The sequence below is a fragment of the Melozone crissalis genome, unplaced genomic scaffold (assembly GCF_028551555.1).
Source record: "Melozone crissalis strain CALT ecotype California unplaced genomic scaffold, PUWL_Pcris_2 ptg000012l_1, whole genome shotgun sequence".
Classification (NCBI taxonomy): domain Eukaryota; kingdom Metazoa; phylum Chordata; class Aves; order Passeriformes; family Passerellidae; genus Melozone; species Melozone crissalis.
Window position 1 is genome coordinate 8,273,083 of NW_026535790.1, and position 27,765 is coordinate 8,300,847.

General features: G+C 43.5%; 1 protein-coding gene across 2 annotated transcripts in view; it reads left to right on the forward strand.

Moving 5' to 3' along the window:
* Positions 1-22,094, forward strand: part of XYLT1 (xylosyltransferase 1) — a 170,577-nt gene extending 148,483 nt beyond the window's left edge. Inside the window, exons 7-11 of one of the 2 annotated variants that reach the window (XM_054271126.1) lie at positions 2,001-2,177; positions 4,896-5,158; positions 8,510-8,705; positions 13,683-14,016; positions 21,571-22,094. In XM_054271126.1, coding sequence (XP_054127101.1) covers positions 2,001-2,177; positions 4,896-5,158; positions 8,510-8,705; positions 13,683-14,016; positions 21,571-21,893 — 1,293 coding nt within the window. In that variant the 3' untranslated portion in view covers positions 21,894-22,094. The remainder of the gene's footprint in view (positions 1-2,000; positions 2,178-4,895; positions 5,159-8,509; positions 8,706-13,682; positions 14,017-21,570) is intronic. The other variant, XM_054271127.1, reaches the window with a different exon arrangement.
* Positions 22,095-27,765: the final 5,671 nt, after the last annotated feature.

The window sequence follows — 27,765 nt, forward strand, 5'->3', positions numbered from 1 at the left end:
GGCCTTCACCTGATGTCACTGGGCTTGGAGCATCCCACAGTGGGTAATGAAAATTTTACTTCTGTAATGAGTATAGGGATAGAACATCTTTAGGGATAGAACATCTTCTGCAGCTGTTTATTGCCTTGTTTGTTTGTGGGACTTTTTTGCAAAGAGTGGCTTTGTTTTGTACTTCTGAGCCTATTAATCTGTTACTGAACAACCAAAATCCAGCTGCCCTTTGCTTGCAAATTGTTCCCGCACAAAGCTTTTGAAGGATATTAGAGATGGCGAATTGTCTTCATAAGTAGCTTTCCTTGCTATTATCCAGCACTTTTCTTAAAAATATAAACCCTGCAAACAAAGGTTTATTGTTCTGTTCAAAACTCAGCCAGAAGGCACAGTCACAAATCATTTAGATCACTCAGGAGTCGCTCTGGCTGCAAGTGATGCAGAAGGGGAGTGCACAGCAGTGTGGGGCTTTGCCTGGCGTGCAGCAATGTGCCAGCAGTGTGCACTATCTGCAGGGAGGGCACACTGGCAGCCTGTGCTACACCTGCCCCAGCAGGTACACTGCTCCCCTGGCTTGCCAGCATCTGCTCCACATCCTGCAGCCCCAGGAAGAGCTGATGACTGCCTCTAAACCCATAACTGCCTTGGTTCCTGAACATTTTGAGGGATGGATGACACCAGTCTTGCAAATCTTGCTTGTTAGCTTCTGGTGGAGCACAGCAATTGTTATCTTTTGGTAGAGGTTTATTATTCCCCACACATGTGACATAATCTTCTTTTAATCCCATTTCTGTTAAAAATCACCTTTTTCTCTACTCTGATAACCTTTTCATCCATTATCTAGAGAAATTCCTGTATTGCTATAAAAGGACACAGGGCAATGGGTAATTGGGTAGGGTTTTTTTTTCCCCTCTCGCTTGAATGAGAATGGATGCCTTTATGGGTTTAACCAAACAGTTCAAGCATAAAATCCATATTCACTGGGCTGTCATTTAACATTAAAAAGGGTAGGGGGATTATTTGGGGGCCAGCCATGCTAATGTTATGCTGGTTATTTATAGATCTTACTATTGCTGATTTTAAAGAGAAGTCACTGCTCCAAAAATGGTCTCTTGCAGGGCTAAAATTGATGGTATTCCATAGCTTTTTTCTACAAGGTTTTCTTTGCAAGACACATAGCTGGTTTTGTAAAATGGCCCTGCCTTCACTGACCTGTTAACCTGCTGTATCAGTCCCCTTTACACATGGTTTATGTAATAGCTGTTATTATGATGATATAATTAGGATTGCCCAATAGGAATTCCATGCTGCCATGAGTCAGCAAATAAAGACTTACAATTTCAGATGTAAATGCAGGAGGCAGAATGTCCTTTTGGTGCCTAGAGTGAGCTGCGTGTTTCAGAACAAAGCCACTCAACAAGCAATGCATTTCAGAGTGCTGGAGATAGACACCCACATAAGAGCTGTCTGAGACTGTGTTTTTATCAGAGTAACCAGGGTGATAGTGCAGTTTTGACAATTGTTTTGGGAAACAACTTGAAATATGCCATTAGTACATTGTTCAGAAAAATAGTCCTAAATCTGTTAGACCAGGGAGCAACTTACAGAAAGGAAATAATGGGCATTTCTTAGAATTGCTCACACAGCTGAAATAAAAATAAAATGATTGCTGGTACTGGTGCCTTTCCTGGAGGCCTTTGGGCTGCCAGTGCCCAAAGCTGGTCATTGTAGAAGTGCAATTATTGTGTGCCAGGTTATTGGAGCAAGACCTCAGCTATGTGTTCTTACAGTTTGGTTGGGTCTGGAGAGTGTTGTGGTTTCTCCATGCTCTGTGGAATACAGGCACACAGAGTGTGTTTCATATGTGGCAAAACAACAGAGCTTGTTAATGCTGTCATTTCAAACTAAAATAGGTCACCTGCAGTAGGTTTGGGCCCATGAGCTGAAGCGAAGGAGAAAATGGAAGTTTGAGGAGCTAAATATGGTGCTGTGCTCTGTGTTTGCTGCAGTCCTTCTTTCACACCGTGCTGGAGAACAGCCCGTTCTGTGACTCCATGGTGGACAACAACCTGCGCATCACCAACTGGAACAGGAAGCTGGGCTGCAAGTGCCAGTACAAGCACATCGTTGACTGGTGTGGCTGCTCACCCAATGACTTCAAACCAGCAGACTTCCACCGCTTCCAGGTAACTGAACTCACCTGCAGAGAGGCTCTTCCCCCTGAACTGGGCTGGAGAGCTGGCTGAATGCATGGCTGCAGCAGGGAGAGGGAAGGGAAGCTTTCCCTCCATCAGGCAGGTGGAGAAAGAGATGTGAGGAAGCTCTGATCTTAATTTCAGAAGAATGAAAGATAAGTTCTCCTATGTTTTGGCCCTGGAGACATACCTCTGCATGGTAAGGTCACAAAGGAACTCTTTGGACTCCTTGGAATTGGTATTTGGCTGTTCTGGAAAGGAGAGAAGCTTGACACATCTCTGACTGTACCACTATTACTTGGTAACTCTTGTGAGTTCATTGCAAAAGGTTTTCTCCAATGTTCCAGCTCAGGTGCTTTCATCATTTCACCACACTCCTGGCTTTCGCTTTAAGCAGTGTTTATCAACTTTAAAAAAAGCCTTGAAGTTGATCAGTGTGCGTGCTAGAGACTTACACAGCACAAAGCAAATCCGTTTTCATTATTATATTCATCAGCATGATCATATTAAAGTTTATCTCATGATTTTGGGAGCCTTAGTCATGAGGTTTTTGATCACCCAGGTTTGGCAGGACTGTCTTGAAAGGTTTGCTCAGTTCCTTGGTGATAGTTTCCTCCAGGCAGACATGAGAGCGAGTCCTGTGCTCCGGGTGCACTCAGTCTCGAGGCTGTATCTGGACTGTGCATCCTCTATTGAGAATGAACAGCCACTTGTTTCAGGGTCACCACATTTGCAATTCCATCCCTCCAGCTCCTCGGGGTTCCCTGCATAAAGCATGTTTGTTCAGGCTCTGTGTGGGATGGGGAGTGTGTTACCCTACAGCACAGAAATGATGACTGCTCTGAAACAGAGATCTTTTCTTTGCTGTAATGTGCTGTCTGCCAGGCAGGCTTGAAGTCAGTGACACAGGCACTCACAAAAAGAGCAAATGAGATGTTATCTAAAGGAGGCTCTGCTGTCCCAAATATGTGTTTGGAATTCTCCAAGCACAGAATAAATTGCAAATCTTTAAAAATTCCTGTCAGACTACAGAGCCTGACCTGCTCCAGGCTGTGAACCCACAATGATATTTCAGAAAACAATCAGGTAAACTGAGCTGGAAAGGACAGTTCAAAATTAGAATAGATGAAAAGGCAGTTTCTAACACATTCTGGTGAGAGAGCCCCTCACATGAGCACACAGCACCAGAAGGCTGGGGCTTGCTGTTCCCACAGAGGCACAAAGTAAGCCGAGATCACAAAGCCCACAGCATGCGCCATCTCAGAGCAAAAGTGAGCATCCTCAAAAGAATTTTCCAACTATCTGGGGCACCTCTTGAACTCCTTGGCACCTCAGGACCCACGCTCAAATATGAGCAAGGCAAAACAAAGACTTTTTGAAAGCTAATCGTAGCTGAGTAGCATATAAAGCAGTTATATGCCCAAGATTGTGTCAAGAGCTGAGAAAAAATCTGGGCAGGACCACTCAGAAGTGGAGAAACCACAGCCACAAATGGTACCTTTCCCAGAGACCTCTCATCACCTCCTGGCAGCAAATCCATACACAGAAAATGCTGCTCTGCCTCTTCTGAGCCCCGGTGTCACAGTACACCTTGCTCCCTGCATAACATGTGCCAGTGCTGCCCTGTCTCCAGGCTAACATGGGGGTTTGGAGAGCATTCCCCAGCTCTCCTGCACTTGGAAGCCTTCCTGAGCCAGGCAGCACAGGGTGCCTGTTGGTCTGAAGGGGTTTTCATGGACTAATTATGTAGTTTTTAGCTGAATCTTAACACTCTAATCAGATTAGATCTTAACAATCTAATCACTCCTAATGACGAATGGTCCCAAAGGTGACATTTTAAGTCATCTTTGCCCATGGAGAGAAACAGTTCATGTCCTCAACTCCAACCCATTGCTTAAGACAAAGTGTCATGTCTGAAAATGGGAACTCAGTGTCTATCATCACAACAGGCCCCTGGCTGGGTAATAATTAGCATAGACTCCATGATTCACAGAAGGCTGATTAATAATCTCTTTATTAAGAAACCCATTGCTCTTACAGACAGTTACAATACAGCTGGACCTAATTGGTCCTCCAATCCAAACACCAGCACCGCTGGCTGATTAAGAAACCACCCTTTGTTAAACAAATCTCCATAACACATTCCACATGTTCACTGTGGTGGTGTTCACTGGGGTCCCAGGACGAGGCAAGAGACGAGGATCTGACTCCATGTTTCAGAAGGCTTGATTTATCATTTTATGATATATTTTATACTAAAACTATACAAAAAGAATAGAAGAAAGGATTTCATCAGAAGTCTAGCAAGGAAAGGAATGAAATGATAACAAAATCCTGTCACTGACCACAGGAGTCAGCGAGTCTGAAACAGCCGGACTGTGATTGGCCATTAATTAGAAACAACCACATGAGACCAATCACAGATCCACCTGTTGCATTCCACAGCAGCAGATAATCATTGTTTACATTTTGTTTCTGAGGCCTCTCAGCTTCTCAGGAGAAAAAATCCTAGGGAAAGGATTTTTCAGAAAATATCATGGCTACATTCACAATACCAGGTGCAGCCAGTTAAGATAAGAATTGTTTCTCATTCTTTTCTCTGATCTTCTCACGGCCTTTGTGAAAGTTGTGTTTCTCTCTCACAGCCTTTGTGCAAGTTGTGTTTCTCTCTGTGGCCACAAGTGACTTTGTCCTGTCCTGTCCCAACAGCAGACTGCCAGGCCAACTTTCTTTGCCCGCAAGTTTGAGGCGGTGGTGAACCAGGAGATCATTGGGCAGCTGGACTATTTCCTGTACGGGAATTACCCGCCAGGCACGCCGGGGCTGCGCTCCTACTGGGAGAACGTGTACGAGGAGCCCGACGGGCCGGGCGCCCTCAGCGACGTGGCCCTCACCATGTTCCACTCCTTCTCCCGCCTGGGCCTGCGCAGGGCCGAGAGCTCCTTCCACGCTGCTGGGGACAACAGCTGCAGGTCAGTGCTGCCCTGCTGCTCCAGGGGACGCAGGGAGGCTCTGGGGGCTCGTTCTGCTCTGCTGTGCTGGCTGGAGCCTACGGCCACGAGCACAGCCGGGCAGCTGCAAGTGCGCAGCGCCGATCTCCAGGAGTATTTATGGCCGTAATAAAGCGTTGGTTATTCCGGGTTGACATTATGTGACCTGTTTGCTGCACTTTTAAGGAGCTCCTCTCCAGCCTGATGAAGACTGACAGGATCCAGTTGGGCAGTGCTACCCCCACTGCTGCGTTTCCCTTGATTAATTTCAGCAAGTGTATTATAGCCTCAGCTCCTAAACCCTCCGTGTGATTGCAGCAGAGGTCATGTTCACCTCTATTATGCTTACCAGAAGCAGAGGACAGGATTTCAGAACAAATCTGAACACAGGCAGGTTAATGGTCCTTGCTTGTTTGTTCCCCTGGGAGCACACATGGAGTGCAGAGAGCTTGCTTGGCTCAGTTTGCCTGCTTGGTGCAGCTCTCTGTGTCAAAAGTGCTGCAGCTGGTAAGATCTATTAGCATCAAATACATAAAATATACGTAGGTGTTTATATATCTATATATAGGTAGTTATATTTATCTCAAATGAAATTCCTTATTCTTTAAAAGGAAATTATCCCTATATTCTAGATTCCTTTTTCACCTCTAAGCCTGGCTAAGAAGAATTCAGTCTAAAAGGGATTTGAAGGAAGAATTCCTGAAGTTAGACTTGCATAGAAAAGTTCTCTTAATGGTAGATATTTGCTGCCTGCAAACACATCTGGAGCTGTTTAGATTTAAAGCAGAGATGGTTCTTCTTTTAAAGTCTTACTTTACCATCTCTTAATTCCATCTTCAGAATGTATTTCTGGAGCCTGCTCATTTTATCCTAATAGAAAACACATAGAGCCTAAGTCAGCAAACACTCCATGTGCTCTGATGGATGGACATTGCCCATGTTGTGTTCTCAAGAGGGAACCAAATGTGCCTTGACCTTCCTAAAGTAGTGATAGAAGTGCTGAGCAATGCCCCATTTAGAAAGATGTGGCAATAAGTGCTCCAGATTCCTATTAGACTTTTGTCAGTGAAGGTTACCAGTGCAAAGCAATAAAAGATCAATAACAATTAGATAGAAATAATCACTAGTAGCATGCCTTCCTTATATGAAATAAAGGCAGACCTGAGGAAGTCCTGGGTCATTTGTCCTGCAGAATGAAGCCAGCAAAGAGGATGGGGACTATGTATAACCAGTACTGAAATAATTTTACAATTACTTTTGTTCTCAGTCCTTTTGCCAGTATTCTGGTGCTGATTTATATCAATTATCACTTTTGTTTCTGAGGAACTTTCCATTGCATAGGAACTCAAGGTGCTTTTCAAGCTTGCTCAGATTATAGATAGGAACACCATGACTCTAGGTGTCTCCAGGATAAAGCACAGATCCTTCAGCAGGCTGGAGCCTCATGAAACAGTGCAGGGAGGAATTGCAAACAGTGATACAGAGTGGAGGCTTTGTTTTGATACCTACCTGAGCCCCCTCAAGACACTGTGAGTCAGCATTCAGGTCAGATCAGAGAAACATGGCTGATCTTCAGGTTTATGATTCACATTTCCTCACTTCTGATCCTGTGCTGTCCTTCTGGGTGTTTGCACCTATACCTTTCCTCTTTCCCCCTCGTGGTTTTGCATGTCTCTCATGCAGTAATGGCAGGATGGGTTTGGGCTGAGCCCCTCGACAGTGCTCCCTTTGCTGTGGGGCTGAGCACAGCCCAGGCTGGCTGGTCCTGTGCCTGCAGCACCCCAGCTCATGCTGGGAGGAAAGCAGCTCCTGCCTTGGATCCCCCTTGGAGTCAGGCCCGTGCTGCCACCCACAGCAGCCCAGGAGATGCTTTAAGAGCAGCTGCCTTGCACGCTTCCCTGACCAGGGCCATCCCACAGCCTCAGAAAGCCGTGCCCCCCTCAGACTGCTCGGGTACCAAAGGAGATGGAGTGTCAGCATCTTCCGTGGGAGCAACATTCATGTGTGATTGAGATTTAATTCATTTTTTCCATCCCTAGGCATTTTTACTCTCTGCTGCCAAGATGCAATTTACTCAGTCTATTTCAGGGATATTGTAAATATTTGCTGCTGCACACATATAAAACAGGAGGTCTTAGTACTGGGAACAGAAGTCAGATTGTTGCTGGCCTTGGCTGTGTAGCTTTGCAGTGGTTTTGCTTGGTCCATCAGTGCTGGTCCTGTTGGTACCCTGTCTTCTTATGTTGATTTCTCCAGCTCTAAGAGTTCCTTCTGGGGTGCTGCAGACCTCATGCAATGGAAAGTTGTCCCTGGTGCTCATCCTTAGTGCTCATCCTTTAATTGTGGTAACAAGCCTGAGGAGTCAGGCTTGGCTGACTTACTGGGAAGGTGTGATGCTGGTTGGTTTAACTTCTCTTGCAGTTAATGTCAGTGCTGTAAAGTAGCAAAATATTCAGTTTTTGAGCTATGAATAACACGTTTTTAATTATTTATGCATCCATATGTACCCAAACATTGTTACAGATGTTTCCGAGGCCATAGCAGACGATCAACTGTACATTTTAATTGTTTGAAGCTGTGACTACAATGTCTTGAAATCTCAGCTCCAACTGAAGGCTTCCAGATCTCTCAGTGATTGGTTTTGCCCAGTTATTTGGCCTTTTTCAAGGTTTTTTTTTTTTTTTATTTTTCTGATTATGAGTAAAAAAATCAGAACAAAAGCAATCTCAAGTCTTTAAAGAATGTGTAGTTTTTTCTCAGATATACAGAGACCAAAAATGAGGACAGGATCCTGGTGTCCTTCACTGCAATGCCAGCCTGCAGAGCCCTGCCCTTGGGGAAGGGGTTTGGGAATGGAGAGGTCAGTGCCTGGTCACACAGCTCTCCCTGTGTCCTGTGCAGACAGGCACTGACCCTGCTGGGGCAGCAAGGGCAGCTCTGGAGCACAGGCACAGTCCTGGGGCATCCTTTATCCTCAGTTTATCCGAGCAAACAGTGCTGCACCCTAACAATCTCTGGGTGTCTCTGGGTGCCACTTTCTGCCAGGGGAGGTGGTGAGGGAGAGGAGCTCTCTGGCAAACACAAGGACTCCTAAAGAGCTTTGAGCTGAGGATATGGAATTAATGAGCCTGTATTCTTAGTAACATATTTTTACGTTACGGGGTAATCGGAACAGCCTAAAAATATTTGATGATGAGTCATGAACACATTTGAAATCTCTTAATGTACAGTGGTGGATTTTCTAGTTGAAATGAATGCTTCTTAAGCCACTAGCTCCAAGTAAATGGAGATTTCATTCTCTTACATAACTGCTGAGCATGTGCTGTTTTACAGATACTACCCCATGGGCCATCCAGTTTCCATCCACCTTTACTTCCTTGCTGACCGTTTCCAAGGCTTCCTGATCAGGCACCACGCAACCAACCTGGCTGTCAGTAAACTGGAAACTTTGGAAACCTGGGTGATGCCCAAGAAAGTCTTCAAGATTGCAAGTCCACCGAGTGATTTTGGGAGGCTGCAGTTCACAGAGGTGAGTGTTTATAGCCAGCCATGCACTCCTCTGGCATCAGGAAAGTGAAAGTAAATCAGCAGCCTTTGGAAAATGTATTTCCATGGAAATTTGAGGTGAGAATGGCTTTCTAGCATAGTGTACCTCCTCATCGTGGGAGACACCATTGGCAGTTCAGGTCTGTGGTCAACACGCATTTCTTACATTAAGCTGAGTGTCCTCACTCCCTTCTGTTTTAAAAACAAATGGAAGCCTTTTGTTGTTGTCAAAGGGGCTCAGTAATTTAAAAGTAACTTAAAAGTTTTGCCACCATGTTTGTTGTGAGTGCTGTGAAAGGCTCCTGGGGAAAATTCCATTTTTCTGCAATTCCAGATGTAAATGGTGACATGTTTAACTGTGTCTCTCAAGTGTACACTGGAAAAACCTCTCAAAATTAGTGGTAGTCAGGTACTGATACCACATGTGAGCAGAATATTGATGTTGTAACACAAAAGAGAAAATTATCACAGCAGTGGCTGAGATTTCCCACAAATCCTGTTATTCTTCTAGAAATTTGTCGCAATGTCTGTCATAGAGTATAAAAAAATCTACCTAAAGTATATCAGGAAAGTTGACTACTAATAGGACCTGACATCTGTGTTCTGTTTTAAAGATACAATTGTCTGAGCAGTTAATTTCATGATTTTTCTTGTTAAGCCACAAATTTCAGTTAAGGCATAAAATTGATTGAAGAAATGTGTTCCAGTCATTATGGCTAAGTCCATAAATTACCATCTTCTTGGGCAATTAAGAAATGCCTAGGTGGGATTCAGTGTTTTGGTGTGCATGGCGCAAATCCATGACACTAATGTGCCATTAAAGAGATGGATGGAAAGTGTGTTTCATTTGTCAATGTGTCGGATGGTAGCCTGCCATTTCATGCAGTGATAAATGTTCATACAAGCTCCAATTCTTGTGATTTGTAGGAGTATTTCTTCTGCTTATTTAGTACTTTTAAGGATTTAATCACTGGTGAGCTTTTTTGAGCATAAGGAAACATTTTCTTCTGTTTGAAACTCAACAAAAAGAGTTTTGGTGGCTGCTTACTTGTTTTCATTTTATTTTCATCACCTAACCTCTTTAATTGTCCTCTCCTTTCAGAGATGATTCATATTTTAAAAGACCAGAACATACAAAGTAAATAACTTAATTTTTTAATTTTTTTTTTTTTTTTTTTTACTTTCTGCCTTTCCTTGGCCTGCAGAGATCTCTGCCTCTGAGTCAAATTGTCTCAGTTTACCCTGCTATAAATCCAGCATTAACTTCTTCAACTTCAGTGTGACTGGAAAGCTCTGATCTGCTACTGCTTATTAAAATGCCACTGCTTTGTCAAGGTCCAGCATGTGGAAAACAAACTTAGCAGTTTAGCTAGGGATGGAAGCATCAGTGTTCACAGAAAATAAAATTAAGATTTATGCTTATTGGGACATAGAACTTCTTGTTCTTCAACAACTTTCACCCCATGATCTGGCAGGAATTTTAAACTGAATGGGGCTATTTTAGCTGGGAACTTTCTCCTGTGTCCCAGCTCACAGCACTGGGGCCAGCAGGAAGAGCACACAAATATTCTGCACTGCGTGTGCTCCCCAGTGTATTTGTGGCCCTGGTGCACAACTGAGATTGCAGCAGAGCTGGTGGGATCTCTCCAGCCCCTGCCTCCTGCCCGCTTCATCCCCAAGGAGCAGATTTCACCCCACAGCCTGGACAGACAAGTGGGAAGGCCTCAGCCAGCTGGGCTGCCCCATACCTGGGGGAGTTCATGGCAGCATTTCCATGGCACATGGCTCCTGCAGCCTGAGTCAAAGAAAATAAACCCACAGGAAACCCAAGAGATGATTTCCAAGCATGGAACTCCCACACCTCCTGAAACTGGCTCGTGCACAATGCACTCACTATGTGTCCTGCCAGCCTGGTTCAGGCAGCTTCTCTGTGCAGGGCAGGGAATTGATTTGCTGCACTGAACTAAAAGTCTCAGCTCACCCTCTATCAGTTAAATGCTGTTTCTGGTCTTGTTAAGAGTTGTGATTCATCACAGAGAATAAAATAAACTAGGTGGCAGGCAATTAGTGTGCATTGTGTGAACCTAATGGTCCTGTTTGTGGTGAGCAATGAGACACAAACCCATAATCAGGGTATAATTTATCTTGGGAAAATTTTACCTGGGTTTGAACAGAGATAGAAACAGAAATTTTGAGCCAATGAGAGATTTCCAGCTTTCCAAGCATACCCCGTGCACAGTGCTTGCTCTTGAGGCCCAAAATAAAGGTGATTAAAATAATTATGTGGAAAATGTCAGTTTCTGTGCTACATCTCTTCATAATTTATCAGATATTCATTACTGTTTGATTCCATCCATACTTGGTGTATTCTATTTGAAAGTGAAAACCTACTCACAATGTTTTAAAGAGCTGTGAAACTTATTATAGGGCTGTAGTATCTCTTGCCCTGTAAAACTGGACATCTCAGTGCTGGGAACTCAGCTGTGTAAAGTTCAAGGGGTTATAAACCTCTAACCAGTGCTTTAAGTAAAATTCCCTATAAAATATTGTGCTTCTTAAAGCAGCTGGTACTGCAAGCTGTGCAGCATGGGAAAGTCTGTCCCCAGCTGGGAATGAGACATGAAGGGCAGATGCCATGAGCAGAGTGTAGAGCTCCCTGCCTTTCCCTCCCGAGGTGCCTGTGGAGCCTTGCTGTGATCCCACACAGGGATCTGGGGGACCTGTCCTTCCCTCCCCTCTTGCCCTGCCCTTGGGCTGCAACTTCTGGGTTGCTTTAGGGAGCCCATTGCAAAAGCTTAACAACCAGACAACAATTGTGTTACAATTTTTCCCCCAAAAGCAGCCTTGGCTCTTCCACAGAGCAGTCTGATAAACCTCTGTGTGTGAGAGCACATCTCATCTTCTGTGAAGCCTGGCATGGAGCAAGGGGACTGGAACTTTCTGATTTATGTTCTCGGGGATGAGAAACTAGAGAGGAAATAGTTGGATGTCAGGAGTGAATGTTTAATTTTTGAGGATAAAGTAATCTTTCTGCAATGACTTCTTCAGTAAGAAATACTGAATGTGGTGGAAAGAGCTTCCTTATAGATTTTCTTTGCCCAGGAGGGTGTAGGTTTGTTTCACATGTTGTGACTTTATTCTTTCTAGGTCCCTTGAGCACTGGTAGGTGTGATATGGCTGCACCTCAGTGAAGGTTGGCAGAGTAGATAATAAGGCCTGGTCAGGAAATTTTCTTTCTCAGCTTATTTCCATACATATTCAGTCAGTCTTGTCAGGAGAGCACACACTGACAGCTCCTTGAGGCATTCAGTGCTTGGGTCTGATATCTGGGCTATGCTGTCTGGTTTGATTAGCTGGTGTGCTGGGTGAAATACCTCTGAAATACCACAAATGCTGTGTTGATTGCAGAGTAGTGGAAGACTCATTTTGTCTCATACTCTGCAGTGTCATAGCCTGGTAGGAGGAATTTGTGTGATGACAGATGGAGTTAGGATGGTAGGGTTTTATTTTACTGACCTTGTAGCATTTTGCTTGCAGTCCTCCTGTAATTTGTCTGCCAACCACAGGGATTTATTTAGAAGAGACTGGAGACTGGACAGTTTCCAGTACAGGTAATAGGCATCAGGTAATCATTATGTTTTGGGGATCTGGGGGGATTTAGGTATTATATTGGAATCACTTATTCTCATGAAGTGAAATGAAATCTAGAAGAAAAATCTCTGAAGCAAATGAGCTACAATTGTCTCTTATGCTTTCAGGAAAGCAGGTTCTGACCGTGTCCTTGTAAGGTGAAGCTTAGGGATAAGGACAGCCCTGTGTGGGGAAAATCTGCAATACCCACATATATTTTGAAAGTGGGGATCCTGCCTGTGTGTGCATGGGTCTCCAGAGGTCACCCACAGGGACTTTCCATACAGGGAAGAAATCAACTCTTTGGTCATCTGCACTGTTTGGAGAGTAGAGCAAAAGACAACCAGAAGGACTTTGAGGGGTTTCATACCAGAACTGCCTCCAAAAGCAGAAGTGCAGCCCTCAGTCCTGTGGACACAGGAGAATGGATGGAAATGTTCCATAGTGCTCAGCCTCATAAACATCTGCTGGCTTTAGTGCTGGGATACTGAAGTCTCCCCATTGGCCTAAGAAAGGCAGTGGCTCCATTTCCATGCTGGCTGGGCAGAGGTGCTGGTTTCAGTAGTGCACAAGTGTTAGTGGCAACAGCTGGGAAGTTTGTGTCATCCCCCAGGCTATGGGTGAACCATTGAAATTCATACAAAGAGCGCTGGAACATGAAAGCTGCTAGGAAAAAGAAAGGTCAATTAAGTATTTACACTGGATTGTGAATCAACTTCTTTACTTTTTTTTACTGTTTACTGTAGTGAATAAATGAAAACTAATGTCACTATTATGACAATAAGAGTTTACAAGAAATAAATTCCCACATGGGGCAGGGAGGGAGTACAAGGAGACAGCATCTCATGGGTGGATTGTAGTAAAGGATATGATGTGACTTGTCCTGAAGTCAGCAGCTGAAGTGTCTTCCCTGTTCTTAGCAGCAGCTGGGCAGGTCTCAGCTGCAGGGTTCATCTCCCCATCTCTCAAGTGTGTAATATATTTTCATGACCCAGGAGAGGATGGGTCACTTTTTTTTTATCTGTGCACTGGCTTGGTCCCTTGTTGACTGCTTCTGTGGTGGGAAGAGAGAGCTCCCATCACCTGCTGTGTCACTCTAAGATAAAGAAAACCTTTTTATCAATCAGAAATGGAACAAGAAAACAAGCCTTCTTTCTTGCCTCACAGTTTGTGTATGCATTATGATCTTAGGTCATGTTGCTTTTAAATGTATGTATAATTCATGTGATTAGAGAAATATGATTTGTGTCTCTTGAGAGCCCTTATTTGCCATAAAGGTCTCAGGTGCTTACAGAGATGATGCTACCAGCCCTGTGTTCTTTCATTTCAGATTGGCACTGAGTGGGATGCCAAGGAAAGGCTTTTCAGGAATTTTGGAGGACTCCTTGGGCCAACAGATGAGCCAGTGGGGATGCAGAAGTGGGGGAAAGGCCCCAATGTCACCGTGACTGTCATTTGGGTGGATCCCATCAATGTAATTGCAGCAACATATGATATTCTTATTGAATCCAGTGCTGAGTTTACTCACTACAAACCACCTCTGAATTTGCCCCTGCGACCTGGTGTCTGGACAATAAAAATTCTGCACCACTGGGTACAGGTAGCTGAAACCAAATTCCTCGTTACTCCTCTCACCTTCTCAAATCAGCAGCCTATCAAACAAGGTAAGTTTTATTATTCCCTACAAGAATAATATAGATATTTTGTCTGTATTCACTGTAAATGCAGCTGTTAAAAATGAAGTTGCAGTGTATTGGAAAAGGATTAAAGAAAGGGATTTTATAGATACTAAGTCAGAAGAAAATTTTAGCACTAAGAGAAGTGGAAGTGTCTGTATCCAGTCAGTAAAACACAGCCACTTTGAACAAAAGACTATTTGTATCTTTAAATTATGCACAGTTCAGAATACAGAGAACTTCAGACTCTCAGTAATCTAACAGCTATCATAAAAGCCATCATTTAGAAATGAAAAGAAAATTTGACCTTTCTGTGCTGCTTTTCATTCATATTTCCTCTTAGAGACTTACATGTGTTTAAACTGTTTTTTTGACAAAGCCTGTGTGTTTAACAATAAAAGCATTAATTTACAAAATGCTGGATTAGACAAAATTACCTTAGGCCAGAGCTCACCTGACATATTGTCAGGTCCAGGCATTCACTTCTGCCTGATACCTGCCAAAACCTGCTCAGCACTTGCCAAGCAGCTGTGTTACAGAAATATCTACAAATACAGTCAGGACCAGACCCACAGTGACAGTTTTTAGAAAGAAACTTTTTTTCTTGCCACAGCAGCCCTGAGCCATCCAAATACAGAGGCCATGCTGGGGCTGCCAGGCTCTGCAGGCTCCCATGTTTGCATGGCAGAGGCACCATCCAAATGCTTTGGGTCTGCAGCCAGTGCCCAAGACACTGTGCTGGGAGAAGAGGGAACATTTTACACCTACACCTGGATTTTCATTCAGTAAGATCAAAACAAGTTTGTTGCTCTGAATATCTTTACCATTTTTCTTAAAGTGCTCAAGTGCTTCCATCTGCCCAGTATTAATATTCATAACTTTAGACATCTTAAATTTCCTAGATACAAGAATGATCCTATTAAGTTTTCAGAAGTTCTTCCTCCTGACAAGGCAGCAAATAAACTGAGTCAGGCATTTACCTCCCAGCACAACAGTGCTGCTTCTGTAATGCAAACACCAGCAGACAACTGCTGAGTGCTAATGCAGCCCTTATCTCACTCAACAGGAGCTTGATTCCACACATTTCCAGCACCAGAGTGAACTCACTGATTTCTGCTGCTAACATTTGGTGGCATCATTTCTTAAGCAGAAACGAAACCACCTCCAACCCACTGCTGTTAATAGCTAATAGGCAGTGATAAATTGTGAACAGACACCATGTGAAGAAGGGATACATTTTCAAAGTTTGAGGCAGCCTGCTTCTGAATGCAGCTGCTCCCAACTTGTCTGCTGGAAATTAATGAATTCCATGTTCTTTGGTAATTGAACATTTAAGGCATAAATTGGATGGGAAAGGTGGCATGTAGCCAGCAACCTTGCTGCTTTTCCCTACAATGTGAGAGCCCAATGGACAGGTAAACACGTGTCAGACTTCAAAATAAGCCCACACTTTATGGTGTAAAGGCAAAACTCCCTTTGGTTCAAACTCTGAATCAGGAATAATTCCACTGAAATTGTGTAGCTACCCTGTATTGCCCATTGATACACTGGGCTCACATTTTTGTTAAGAAGCCTGTTTATTCTTGTGGTAACTAGAATCTACTACAGGAATGAAATATAAAGCTTGGGAACAATATTGTCTAGGAAAAAAGTCTCAGGAGTGATTTGCTACTGATGATGTGATGTGTAATCTGTAGATGACTGAGGCATGGAGGTAGAGAAGAAAGTTAATTACAGGGGCAGGCAGCGACACTGCACTGTTGTTAGAATTGCATTTACAATGCAAATTCCTGCTTTGTTTTTGTTTTTTTTTTAAAGGCTTTCTGTCTCAGTGACACTATTGTGCTCTGTGCAGGCAATCATGATTTACCTTTGATTTCCAGATTTTTGTCAGTTTGTCATCACTTTATTCTTTAAAAACATTTTTCTCTGCCAAATAAAGGCATAATGAGAGTTTGACAGAAGAATTAGAACTTCTAAAAGAACGATTTCTCTTACCATAAACAATTCAAAAACTGCCAAAAATCTTCTAAAATTAAGGAATAGTATTATTTTCCTGTCTTAGCATTGAAAATAAAAACTAAAATACATCAGACTTAGCCCAGAGTTGTCAGTACAAGATGGGGATATGTTTAATTAGGGATTTCTTTAAAATTTTCCTTTTTCCAACCATCCTCCCTCACCACCACCACCAACCCCCACCCTGCCCTCCCCTGCCCTGATAAAATAACAACCCTTGTCAGAAAGATTGCCCTGGACTGACACATTTTGTAGCACTTTGCATGTCATTTCCTCAATAATGGCCCTGCCCTCTCTGTCTTATCCACTCCAGATACAGAAAGTGGAGTCCGCAAAGTTACAAACAAAAATCTCTCCATGATCCTGTGTGCAATTTGCTTTTGCCATTCTAAAAAGCATTTGCACAAAAACATCTTGTATCTGGAGAACATGGGCATGACAACAATCCCTGTATTTCCTAAACCATTGCTTATCTACACATCACTTCAGCCCAGAGCACAACAAGGAAAAGTTGTTTTGGTTTCCCAGCATCATGAAGGGAGCCACTGGCTCTTCTTTTGAATAATCAAAGTAAAACACGTTCATTCCTGTATCATGGCCCTCAGAATTCGTAATTGCATTCAAAACAAAAAAATAATCATGGGACAGCTGCCAGCAAAGATGTTCTGTTTAGCAGTTTATAAAAACAGCATATGCCACTCATTTATTTGGGTTTTTTATTTCCAGTTATTTATTAATTTTGGCCTAAATTCTTTGCATGCAAGTAAAGCCATAAAGGGAAATCAAGAGTGAGTATTTTCTTTGATGCTGTGTCCAGATGTGAGTAGCTGATAGAATGTAAATTGTTTTAAAAACACAGATTCATTGACCTCTTCAAAACCTGAATCTATGAAAGATCAGATCTTACATGGAATTACTGAGGATGCTGTTTGGGGTATTCCCACTGTAAATATGGCTCCCTAAGGTATTTCAGTGGAGAGTCTATAATCTAATGTTACTTATTCCTTCCTGGTCCTTCTCTCCCTCCAGCCATCCAAATCTGTGTCTATGTTCTCTGCTTTGAGTTGTGTCACTGATCAGCTCTGCCTTCAGCAGATGCTCTGGCTCAGGAGTGCCTGCAAGTATTTGCCTGGTTGGAGAAAGCAAAAAAAGGAAAGGAAAGAAAAGGAAATTAGGTGCATTTGTGATAAATCATTTGGAGAAATCAGGTTCACCTTCTCCATCAGAGTCTCCTTCCCTCTACCTCCTGCACAGACAGATTCCAGTTTATTCTTCTAAACAACAGTTTTGAGGTTCTCACCATATGGTTGAGTGTGTCAAAGCCAAGAACTCCACGCTTGTTGTAAAGACACAGGAGGGCTGCCAAGGACCAGCAGGATGCTCTAGGAATAATTGAGCCAAGACAAAGAGGGAATGGGATGTGGAGAAGACAAAACAGGGAGCAGAACCGTGTAAGATCACTGGCAGATCACACAGGAGTGGGGGACTTCTGCTGGCAGCTTTAGGAATTTGAGTGCTTGGAGACTCAAGGCCAAATGTCCAGCTCTCCTGTGAAGGGGCTGCAGAAGCAAACAACAGGTGTCATTGAGAGCACTTAGCCAGCAGCTCACTGACTGTAATCCAAGCTACCCAGCAGACTTCAAATCATAAGAAAACAGCAAATTCAGCAGAGGCTGTCTCTGCATCTCCATCATCCCACTTTCCCCACTTCCCTGCTCTTTAAGGGCCAAGTGTGATTGACTCTCAGGGTCACAGTGATGGGAACAGGAAAAGCCAAAGCAATTTCATTTTTAAATTTGAGTTTATATTCACAGCAAAGTTTCCCCAGTACTCTGCCAGCTGGAGTGCCAATAATGAGTGGTCATCCATTTAATGGATGGTACCTGTTCCATTAAAGCCAAAGAGGTTATTGTGAGCCAGTAGCAGGTTCACTTCTGGGGCAGAAAAAGCCCCAAAACCTCAAGATGATAATAAACCCTGGATTGTAAATAAATGGATACAATAAAAGCCCTTCCTCCTTCAAGCAAGGAAAGAAGTGAGAAAGAGCAACTTCCTTTTTTGCTTTGCTCTCCCACTCTGTTCCCAGCTTGATGGCATGTCCTGGACATGGGGCTGCTGATCTTTGCTGCTCCCATGGAGCCTGAAATACCAGTGCCTGGTCCCTATGCCCCCTTTCAAGGGCTGACAGCATTAGCAGACATGGGTGATGCACTCAGGCACCTCAGCGGCCTTTTGACCTAATCCATATTTATAGATCATCTCAATTAGCAGATACTGGGAAACCTTTGTTTTGCCCTTGGTTGTTTGCAGTGGCTCAATCAATTCTAATTGCATCTATACAGATTATAAAGTGGGTGGCAACTTGTGTCAGAACTGCTGTGATTTCTTTAAATTAACCAGAGGTAACATGACATGTTCTTGATAAAGGCAGTAATAGCAGCAGGCAGGCGCACGACTGCAGAAGAGCAGACATGCCCTGGAATCATCATTCTGAGAAAAACCCTGAAGACGGGGATTTGCTTTGAAATTTAGTTCAGATCCAGCTGACAAGGAGTCGATTAGCTCCACAATGAGCAAATGCAGCACTGTCTTGTTTGCTGCGAGAGAAAACAAACAAAATGTCAATAAAAAATTACCTCTTTGCCAGAGGGTTTTAACACAACTCAAGGAAAGAAATAAAGCTGTACGTTCGTGTTGCTTTAAAAAACCCACAGGTCTAGTGCCTTAATGTGTACCAAGATAACCACATTTTTCATTCCTTAGCCTGCTGCCTGTCTAAACTAATTTGCTTTTTCTGCAAAATGATGAACAAACCCACACAAAAATGCTGAAATCCCAGCCTGTATGGCTGCGTGTTTAATCCAAAAAAGTTAGACCAAGAAGAGTCAACTAAGAAATGTGTCCTTACATATGGGTGAAGAGCAAATAAAAATAGAGGTCAAAAATAACCAAGTTTTTCAAATTTATATTTTCAAGTCAGAGGAATATATTTTGCATTGATACACATCCTCCTGAAATCAAAGGGCAGGCACAAAAAGTCTGGCTTAATGTCTGCAATTCAGCTAATTTTGTGTTGTTTGTACTAGCCATACAGATTTAAATGTCTAAATATTTAGAGGCAAGCTTTACATTCTTCATTATTATTTTTTCATGAGCTCTTCCTCGTGACACTTGACTGAAGTGTCAGTGCTTCAAGAGCACACCCAGTAGCTCCAGCCTCCTTTTTTTACAGCATATCAAGGCTTGGGAGCCTCACTGTCTCTCTTCTGTACCAGCTCAGTAAATCATGGAGTCATGATTCTCTGTCATTTTTCCTTTAATGCAAAGAGGAACAGCCCATGTGCCATTGCCCAGATGAGCAGCACCTTCCCTGCTCTCTGCTCTGAACTGTTTGACAAAGCCTTGGAGGCTCCAGGAGAGGGCTCTGGGTCTGTCCCCAGCTTTTCCTGCTGATGAGTACATGTGACTCTGCACTCAGGTTGCTGTTGCCCAGCTTTTCCTTTCTAGGAGTGCTGACATCTAACTTGGGGTGCTGCTCTGCTGTGGGGCAGGCAGTCCCCACCTGCACCAGGTCAGGGCTCTCTGTGTGTCTTCACTGGAGCAGCGCCTTTCACTGTGGGCAGTGGTAGCCTTCACACAGCCTCTGCTGCTCTGCCCAGCACTGAGTCCTGCAGTTCCTGCAGGTTTCATCCTTTCCAATCCTGATAATCCACCAAGTCCTGAGGCGTGGGACATGTACAAGGCTGAGCCAGAGAAAACAGCAAGTTCCATTTCATGCTGTTTCTTGTCTGAATAAAGATCTCTCTTGTTCCATGCATCAAACACATGTGCAACAGGCTTTGATTCAACAAGCTTGCTGAATTGCCTGTTTCAATCAGATGATCCTGCTAGTAATGCCAACTCTTATTTATTTGGGAATTTTTACTCAGAATGTTCCTATTTAACTAAAATGTTGACAAACAGTCTTCCATATTTAATTGCTTCCAAAGGAGGAAATTTAATCATGTGTACTTGTTCTATTTCTTAAACTGCAGTGCTCTGGCTGAGCACATTTCTGACACATGTGCACAGATTGAACTCATTTTGACTACAGGTTATTGTGTGTATCTGCCATTTAAAATACAAGGAAGGGTTTAGATAAATGCAGGAACGGTTAAATGATATATAATGGTGATGGGCATGTGCTGAACCACTTTAATTGGGGATTTGAAGTAAGGGACTTGCACAGTATTTGACATTAAAGACTGCAAATGTAACAGCAAAGCTCCAATTATACCCTTTTTCCCTCTAAATAAATACAAGGATTTATTTCCAGCACCTGAGATGCTGTCCTCTGCATGGAAGAAAGGATTCAGTGTCAGGCTGCAGTGCAAGCAGCAAGGACATGTGGAAGGAATTGTAGCTGTGAATATGTAATTCCTGGCCTCTGACGCTCGCCGAGCGCGGTGGCTTTCCTCGCCTGGAGCAGCCTGAATGGGCCCATTTTCTGTTCTAGACAGTGTGTCTGTTGGCAGAGCTAAACACATCCTCTGTGCTGCCAGAGTGAGGATGCTGGGGAAGGCAGCTGAGAGCGGAAAGAAATGGGTGGAAATTTGCTCCCAACTGGCACTCGGTTTTTCAAGGGTCTCATCCTGATTTTATAAGCAGCAGCTTGGTGCACTCAGACTCTCAGGAGTCAGCCAACCTTTGACAGGGGCAGCCTGACCCACAGTGTCCAGTTTAGGTCTCTGAAAGGATTCTCACAGCCTGACACTGATTTTTACTGCAATATTGCAAATTTGGGGTATTGTACTGTATTTTACGGAGATAGGTAAGAAAAGCAACCACAATGCAAAGTGTCATTAGGGAATGGTTGTGATCTACTGTTCAGCACAGGAGCTTGAAAATATAACTCTCACAGGAGACTACTTTTCCAGTGAGGCTGGAGCACTTCCTGGAATCATGTTGGGACTACATGTGTTTCATTATGGTCTGGTCTGTCCAAGACCATGGTGTTGTCCTTTTAGTGCCACAAATGGCACCACCTGGGTTTTGTAGGCAGATAGAGCTAACAAATGTTGTGGCTTTTCCACAGCAGAGCAAGGTTCATCTGTTTAGGGAAAAAAAAAAACCACAACAAAACAGGCTCAGATCTTGGCTCTTTCTCTTAGATAAATCAATAATAGCACTTGGATGTCTGACAGGGGTTGGCAGACTTCTTGCACCAGGTGTCCTTGAACTGTTTTCTCATTTTGAGGTGCAGCCAGTCCTGGATGTCCTTCAGCTCCGGGGTTGGTTGTACATGTTGATAATAAGGGTGGCTCTATTTTCAGGATCAGAGGCAGCACTTGCAGGATGAGAATCACAGTGAGGCGAATCCATAGTACTAAACACAAAGAGCGCCAAAGCCGAGCACAACCCCTGGGGATGCAATGTGTGGGAAGTGGCCTACAGCTCACCCCTAAACCTTGCTCTTTTTGTTTACCTTAGATCCTCAGCGGTGGCTTTTTCAATGCACTAACTGTGGGCTTTGCTCGTTTCCAGAGGAAGCCATCAAGCTGCACAGCGGGCCTCCAAAGAATGCGTACATGGAGCAGAGCTTCCAGGGCCTGAACCCGGTGCTGAACCTCCCGGTGAGCGCCGCCCGCGCCGACCAGGCCCAGCGCAACGCGGGGCTCGTGGGCGCCCGCCTGGACGCCTGGGTGGACTCGCTGGTCAGCGGCGTGTGGTCGGCCGTGGACGTGTGCAGCGTGGGGCCCTCGGCCTGCCCCGTGCTGCAGGGCTGTGCCCAGACCGCCTGGAGCTCCCTCAGCCCCGACCCCAAGTCCGAGCTGGGCCCTGTCAAACCCGACGGCCGCCTGAGGTAGCGTCCGCTGCGCTCCATCCCAGCGTAGGTTTTTAAAAGGGAATTGAACCTTGCTTCTCTGTGAATCTCACACCAGGTCTCAGAAACCTAAGGGGAAGTTACATTTTTTTTGTTACTTGTTGTAATAGAATTCATTTTAAGAAAACAAAATCAAAACAAACAAAAAAAAAGTTCTGAAGTTCTGACAAGGCCTTTGGCACTGCCCTCTCCATCAGCTCTGTTGGGAGCGTGGCCTCATCCCACAGCCTGTGCTGTCCCATTCCAGGTGCCACTGCACCCATCAGCCTGTGGGCTTGGAAACAGCAGCACCAAGCCATGGGGAGAGCAGTGAAGGAGCAGCTGCTAAAGGGGTTTTTTTAAAATAAATTTGTCCGTGCCTCTGCTGTTTCATAGGCTTTCATTATTTTGCTATAATGAATAAATCACATCAAAATTCCCTTCTACTTACACTTTCTGGGGAGGTTGGTTCCTGCAGGCTGAAGCCTGTATGGCTACATGACCTCAGAGAATGTGAAGTAATTATGGTACAGCCTCACTTGGGTTTTTAATAACACAAAGTAATTCTGGACATAGCTGATGTCTGTTATCCTAGTTAGAGAGAACGAGCAAAAGCAGAAACTTTGAGATTCCTTTCAGAGATTTTTTCAGACAAATTTAATGATAAACTCTAAACGAAACCAGTGTTTTGCTATAGTAGTCTTTTATGTCTCATGCAGTCGGGTTCAGGGTCAGTGTACTAAGAGTATTTATTAAAGAACAAAGAACTTTTTTGAATTTCAGCCCTTTCAAATCTGCAGGCATTTTTGGAAGCAACCAGTACCTGAGTATTTTCACAGGCTGCCAGTAGAGCAGGTGTGTGTGTATAGGCTGGGGTGGGATGTGATGTGTCTGCTCACACCCTTTGCTCATGAGCTGAGCTGAGTTTCTTCTCAGGCAGTGGAGTTGTAAACCAGTAAAATAGTAAAATTGGGACCTAAATCAGCAACAACAGGTTTCTTCCCTAATTTGAGTAGTGGCTAGTAAGTCTTAACACTAATTCCCTTCCTTGGTCTCAGATCTCCATCTCTTCCTAAAGAAGGATCCTTCCAGCCTTTGCCAGGGAACCTGGAAGGCTGTGCAGGATGTGGGTTGCTGCCCAAAGCCAGGGGAAGGAGAACAATGCCATGTTTCTCCATGCTTTTACTTTATTCTGTCAACAATCTACCCTTGCCTGTCTTCAGAATTCCTAGCAGGCTGCATCCTGTTTTAAATAGTCATGTTTTTGCATCATTTCAACCTGCATTTTCTACAGGAGGGAAAAATTAATTTATATTCCAATAACTTTTTGAAATACAGGTTTTATATACAAATTCATCTCCAACTAATATGTTTTACATTAGCAAAAACATGCACTTTGTTGCTGTTGCTGTGTTAATCTCTAGTTAGCAACAGAACCAAAAAAGACCATCAAAAGCCATTGGGTTAATTAGGAAAGAAGTCCTGTTGCTGTAATAAAGGAAGGTATCTGTTCACCCTTCTGTGTTGCATGGATAACTTTCTGCTGAGAGTGAAGTGTCCACATCAGGAGGGAAACAGACCCTTAGATCATTCCATAATCATGTCTCACAGGAAGGTTGAATTCCCTTTTAAACAACACTTGCAGTAGGACTGTAACACACAGATCCCCATGGCTTGAGGTATCTCTGTCGTATTGGTTTAAAGCTACTTCAGTTTGCTTTGGACTTGAAATTGTGGTGTCAGCTGTGCTGGCATTAAGGCAGAGCACTGAAATGTTTATCTGGCACAAAAATGGATGCATAGAAGGAACAATTTAGGTATTTATTATTTATGTTTTAGTCAATGACTAATTAGTAGGTGCTGCTTTTGCAGCTTGAAGATTATGTTATTTTACTAACTGAAGCTGCCTTTATTAAGAAAAGGCCTTCCTCCCCTCACACCTCCCTTTCTTTTTTTGTCTCGATTTTGTCAGTCATGAGCAGTAGCTTTAGGAAAGTTTGTAGCAATGAGAGCTGATTGGAATATTCCAGTCAAGATAATGTTCCAGCTTTTCAACCAGCTCTAGAGGCAAACGTGTGTGAAACCAGGGTTGCCAACAGGTTTATGTAATAGAATCACAGTGTTATTACTTATTCAGTAGGGGTTTTTAACAGTGCTTGTTTTTAATGTAACATTCCTTTGTGAAGTTCATATTTTCTGGGGACCTCCAATCCTCACTGTGAAATCCAGGGCTTTATTCACACTGATGCAATGGTGACTGCACGGTCCAAGCCCTGCAGATTAAATGAAGAAGGTCACATTTAAGGCACACAAATAAAATCTATTAACAAGCCCAGGCAGTGCTTGTTCTCAGTAAGACTCCTGAGGTAGCCACAAAATCTTCAGTCTGTCTTGCACATAAGCACATGTGTAGGGGTGCACCCACGCACACGCATGCAGATAACTTCGTTTTTAAATCTGATGTTTTTATTCTTAAGCAGGAATGTTTTTAAGTGCTTTTTTTGTAAGTTTTCATTAACTAGACCAAGCAGAAGGTGACAACAATCACATCTTCTGCAGTTAGGAAAAAAGCTGCCACTTTTATCATTTGAAAAATAAGGTGCAAATTATTTTGTTTTAGTACAAAAAAGGGAAAGAAAACAGATGGTTGCTGATATATCCATTTGCATTATATGCTAGGTTTAAAATATCTCAAAGAAAATTTATATGAGATTATTTTCTGAAAGGCAAGAAGCATTTCAACAGTGAAGTTTTGTAGCAAGCTGGCAATCCCAGTGCTATTGGTAAAATATAGGATGTGGAGCTGAAGGGGTTGATCCTGCAGTCCTTTCTCAGGCAAAACTTCCAGAGTGCTAGTGCTGAATTAGGATTTCAGAGCCAAGTCCAGCATAAATAAAGGATATGACAGTATTGTAGGGGTAAATGCTGTCCGTTTGAAGTCATCAAAAGATAAGCTGCCATGTTTGGAACATCTTCTGGGGGCTGTGTTAAGTTTTGGACCTAAACAGCCACCTCTACTCTCATGCAGACATGGATCCAAAAAACATATATGAGACTCGGTGTCTGAGTTCCCAAGTCCAGTAGTTGTGAATAAAAAGCATATAAAGCCAGACTCCGCATCAGGGATCAGAGCTGGCTCCAAGGTGATGCTGTTAAGCCCAACTTAGTCTTGCTTAGTGTGTTCTCTGGTTTGAAATGGCAGCACTGGGAGCCTGGGAAGAACATTGTCAGTGGTCAGAAGAGAATAACTTCACAGATCTTACATTTGGTGAAAAGGAGAATTCAGAGCAGGGACCCTCAGCTGGTACAAAACACAAGAGTTATGCATCTTCACCTGAATGTGCAGGTGTTCTTTTCCAGTCACACTGGCCAGTCCTTGCTGAACAGGAGCCCAGCTGGAAGCCTGCTTTGATCAAAATTCCTTTCAATGGGAGGGGTTTCTGTTTCCATATTCACACATTTATCCTCTGTATGTAATGCTTTGCTTGTTTAAATTCCCTGCCCATTCTGCATGACAGCCATGTAACACTCCTGTGATCAATCTGTATTACACAGAAAGGGAATGTGGCAAAATGCAGAACATCTACATATGTGATTTAATGAGTTATGTCCAAAGTCAGGCTCAGCATTATGCAAACCTGTTTATATGGTAATGTTAAACCCCAAGGCTAAATGAAATAGCTCAAATGACAGTTTATTTTCACATTTGTCCAATTCCTTCTTTGATGACATTTGGACATTGAGTAGTAATATTTGCATTTTCATTTTCTGATATTCAAGGGGGTTTTTTTTAGAATTGAAATTATGTCTTCATTTTTTTGTGCTCTCAGCAAGCAGAGAATTTTAACAATTCCTTCATGATAGCAAGTGTTATACAAGAAAGTCCCTCTGTATCTCTGTTGTTAAGCCTTCATTATTGCTAAGCCTAGAGATACAGGAATGTGCATTCGTGTGTTACAAATTGACTTTCCTGGGTACTGGCTTCAGTGCACAATGCCTGTACAGTTGTTTAATGGTGTATTAACAGTGATCCTGCAGCACCTTCAAAAGTACCACCTAATGTGCATTCACTTTCCCTCCATCTCCTGCAGCACTAATTGCCTTCCTAATGAGGCCTCCATCACTCTTAGCCATGATTGTAGTGAGCACAGTAGTGAAGTCAGTGAATCAGAACAGGGATCGTGTAAACCTGACCCAAGGGAGAGAGAAAGGGTAGAGAAGATGCTGAAACTTTGCAAAAGTTTGACACAATTGCTTTGCAACAAACCTTTAAACAAACTAGGCTCCTTCCGCACAGCAAGGCTAAAAACCATTGATGCCCTGAGATCTCAGCTTTGATAAACAAGATAGACAAGATCCAGATGTTTCTTGTGGTCCAGCAATGAGGACCAGCTTCCTGTTGATTTCTCTAGTTCTCTTTCATCAGAGCATCAGAGAATTGCCATCTTGCCCTGGCTAACACATCCTCCTTGTCGTCTTCCCAGCTCCCAAAGCTTCAGGAGTTGGCCACATGAAACCTTGGCCAACTCCAACACTTTCCATAGAGCAGGAAGTTTTATACTTGACTGAGCTAAATCCCTTAGGCTCTTCAGAAACCCAGCTGCAGATAAGGAAAGTTGGCTTTTCAGAGCAGCCTTCAGTCAGTTCAGTACTTGCTCACTGGAAGGAGCTGGTGGAAGCCAGCAGTTACCTTGTCCTGATTTTCAGGCCTGAGAATCTGATATATGTAAAAGAAGACTTGGTTATTTGATATTTCAATAAGAGAATAAGACAGACCTGGTGGGACATGGCTGGCAGCCTTTCTCACTGGCCTTTGCTTCAGTCCAGTTGTGAAAAGATAATGATCCATATGTGTCTTTATTTCTACCATTCAAGACCTCCACTGTAGTCTTAAGGATTAGGAGGACTTAAGCCCATATTAAATGACAATTGAAAACAATTTGAAAAAATGAAAAATTCATGTAAAAAAGACTTTCCAAACCAAACCCTCAGGCTTCTGCCAAGGCAGCTCCAGGGATGATGCTGACAGAGAGGGTAGGGAGTGATGCAGTGTTAGAAAGGACAGAGCACTGCCCTTCCAGAGGCCCAGGAGGAGTTCCTGAGAGCAGGAATACCTGCTGCTGAGCCCTGAGGGCAGCTGCTGCTGCAGCCAGGCACAGAGGAGCCAAAGAAATGTGAATTGGGATTGAGGACAGCAAGGAAGAATTTGTAGGACAGCACATTTTCCTGCAGAATCTTCAAAGGCAAGCAAACCCTCTGATTTGTAATTCCCCACAAAGGTGTATTGTAGAAGAGGTTGACCTTCAAAACCTTCACCACCATCATCACAGTAAGGGAAAGAATAATCAGGCTGAGAGCATTTAAAATTGAGCTACAAGGCCTTACAGCCTGTGCTGCTCAGGACCAGGGCAGCATTAGGGTGTCTCAGTTTCGTGTGGCATTGGGAGCAGTTGCCCTCATGATGTGACACTGCAGGTACCACGTTGGTTCTGTTCCTTCTTACTAACAGTAGTGTGTTGATCACTCTGCTCTTTGCTTCTGCCTCGGTTACCTTCTTTTGCTCATGGGTGCTACCACAGCTGCTACCTCACTGTGTCTGTAAACACGTTTACCTGAGAACAACAAAAAAGGTACCAGAAATCTCCTTGAACTGAATGTACAATCTATGCAAATTCTCTTTCTACTTTGTTACAACCTAGAAGTATTACTTGTAACCTTGCCAAATAAACAGCAAGATACTGTACAGGTGCCTCTGATACCAGAGTGAGATTCTAGGCGCGGTTCATGGCGCTGCATTTGTATATTGTAATGACTCGGCTTGTCTTTGGTTCTGTTGTAATTAACACCCTTGACTGAGACAATAGCACTCCTGCTAA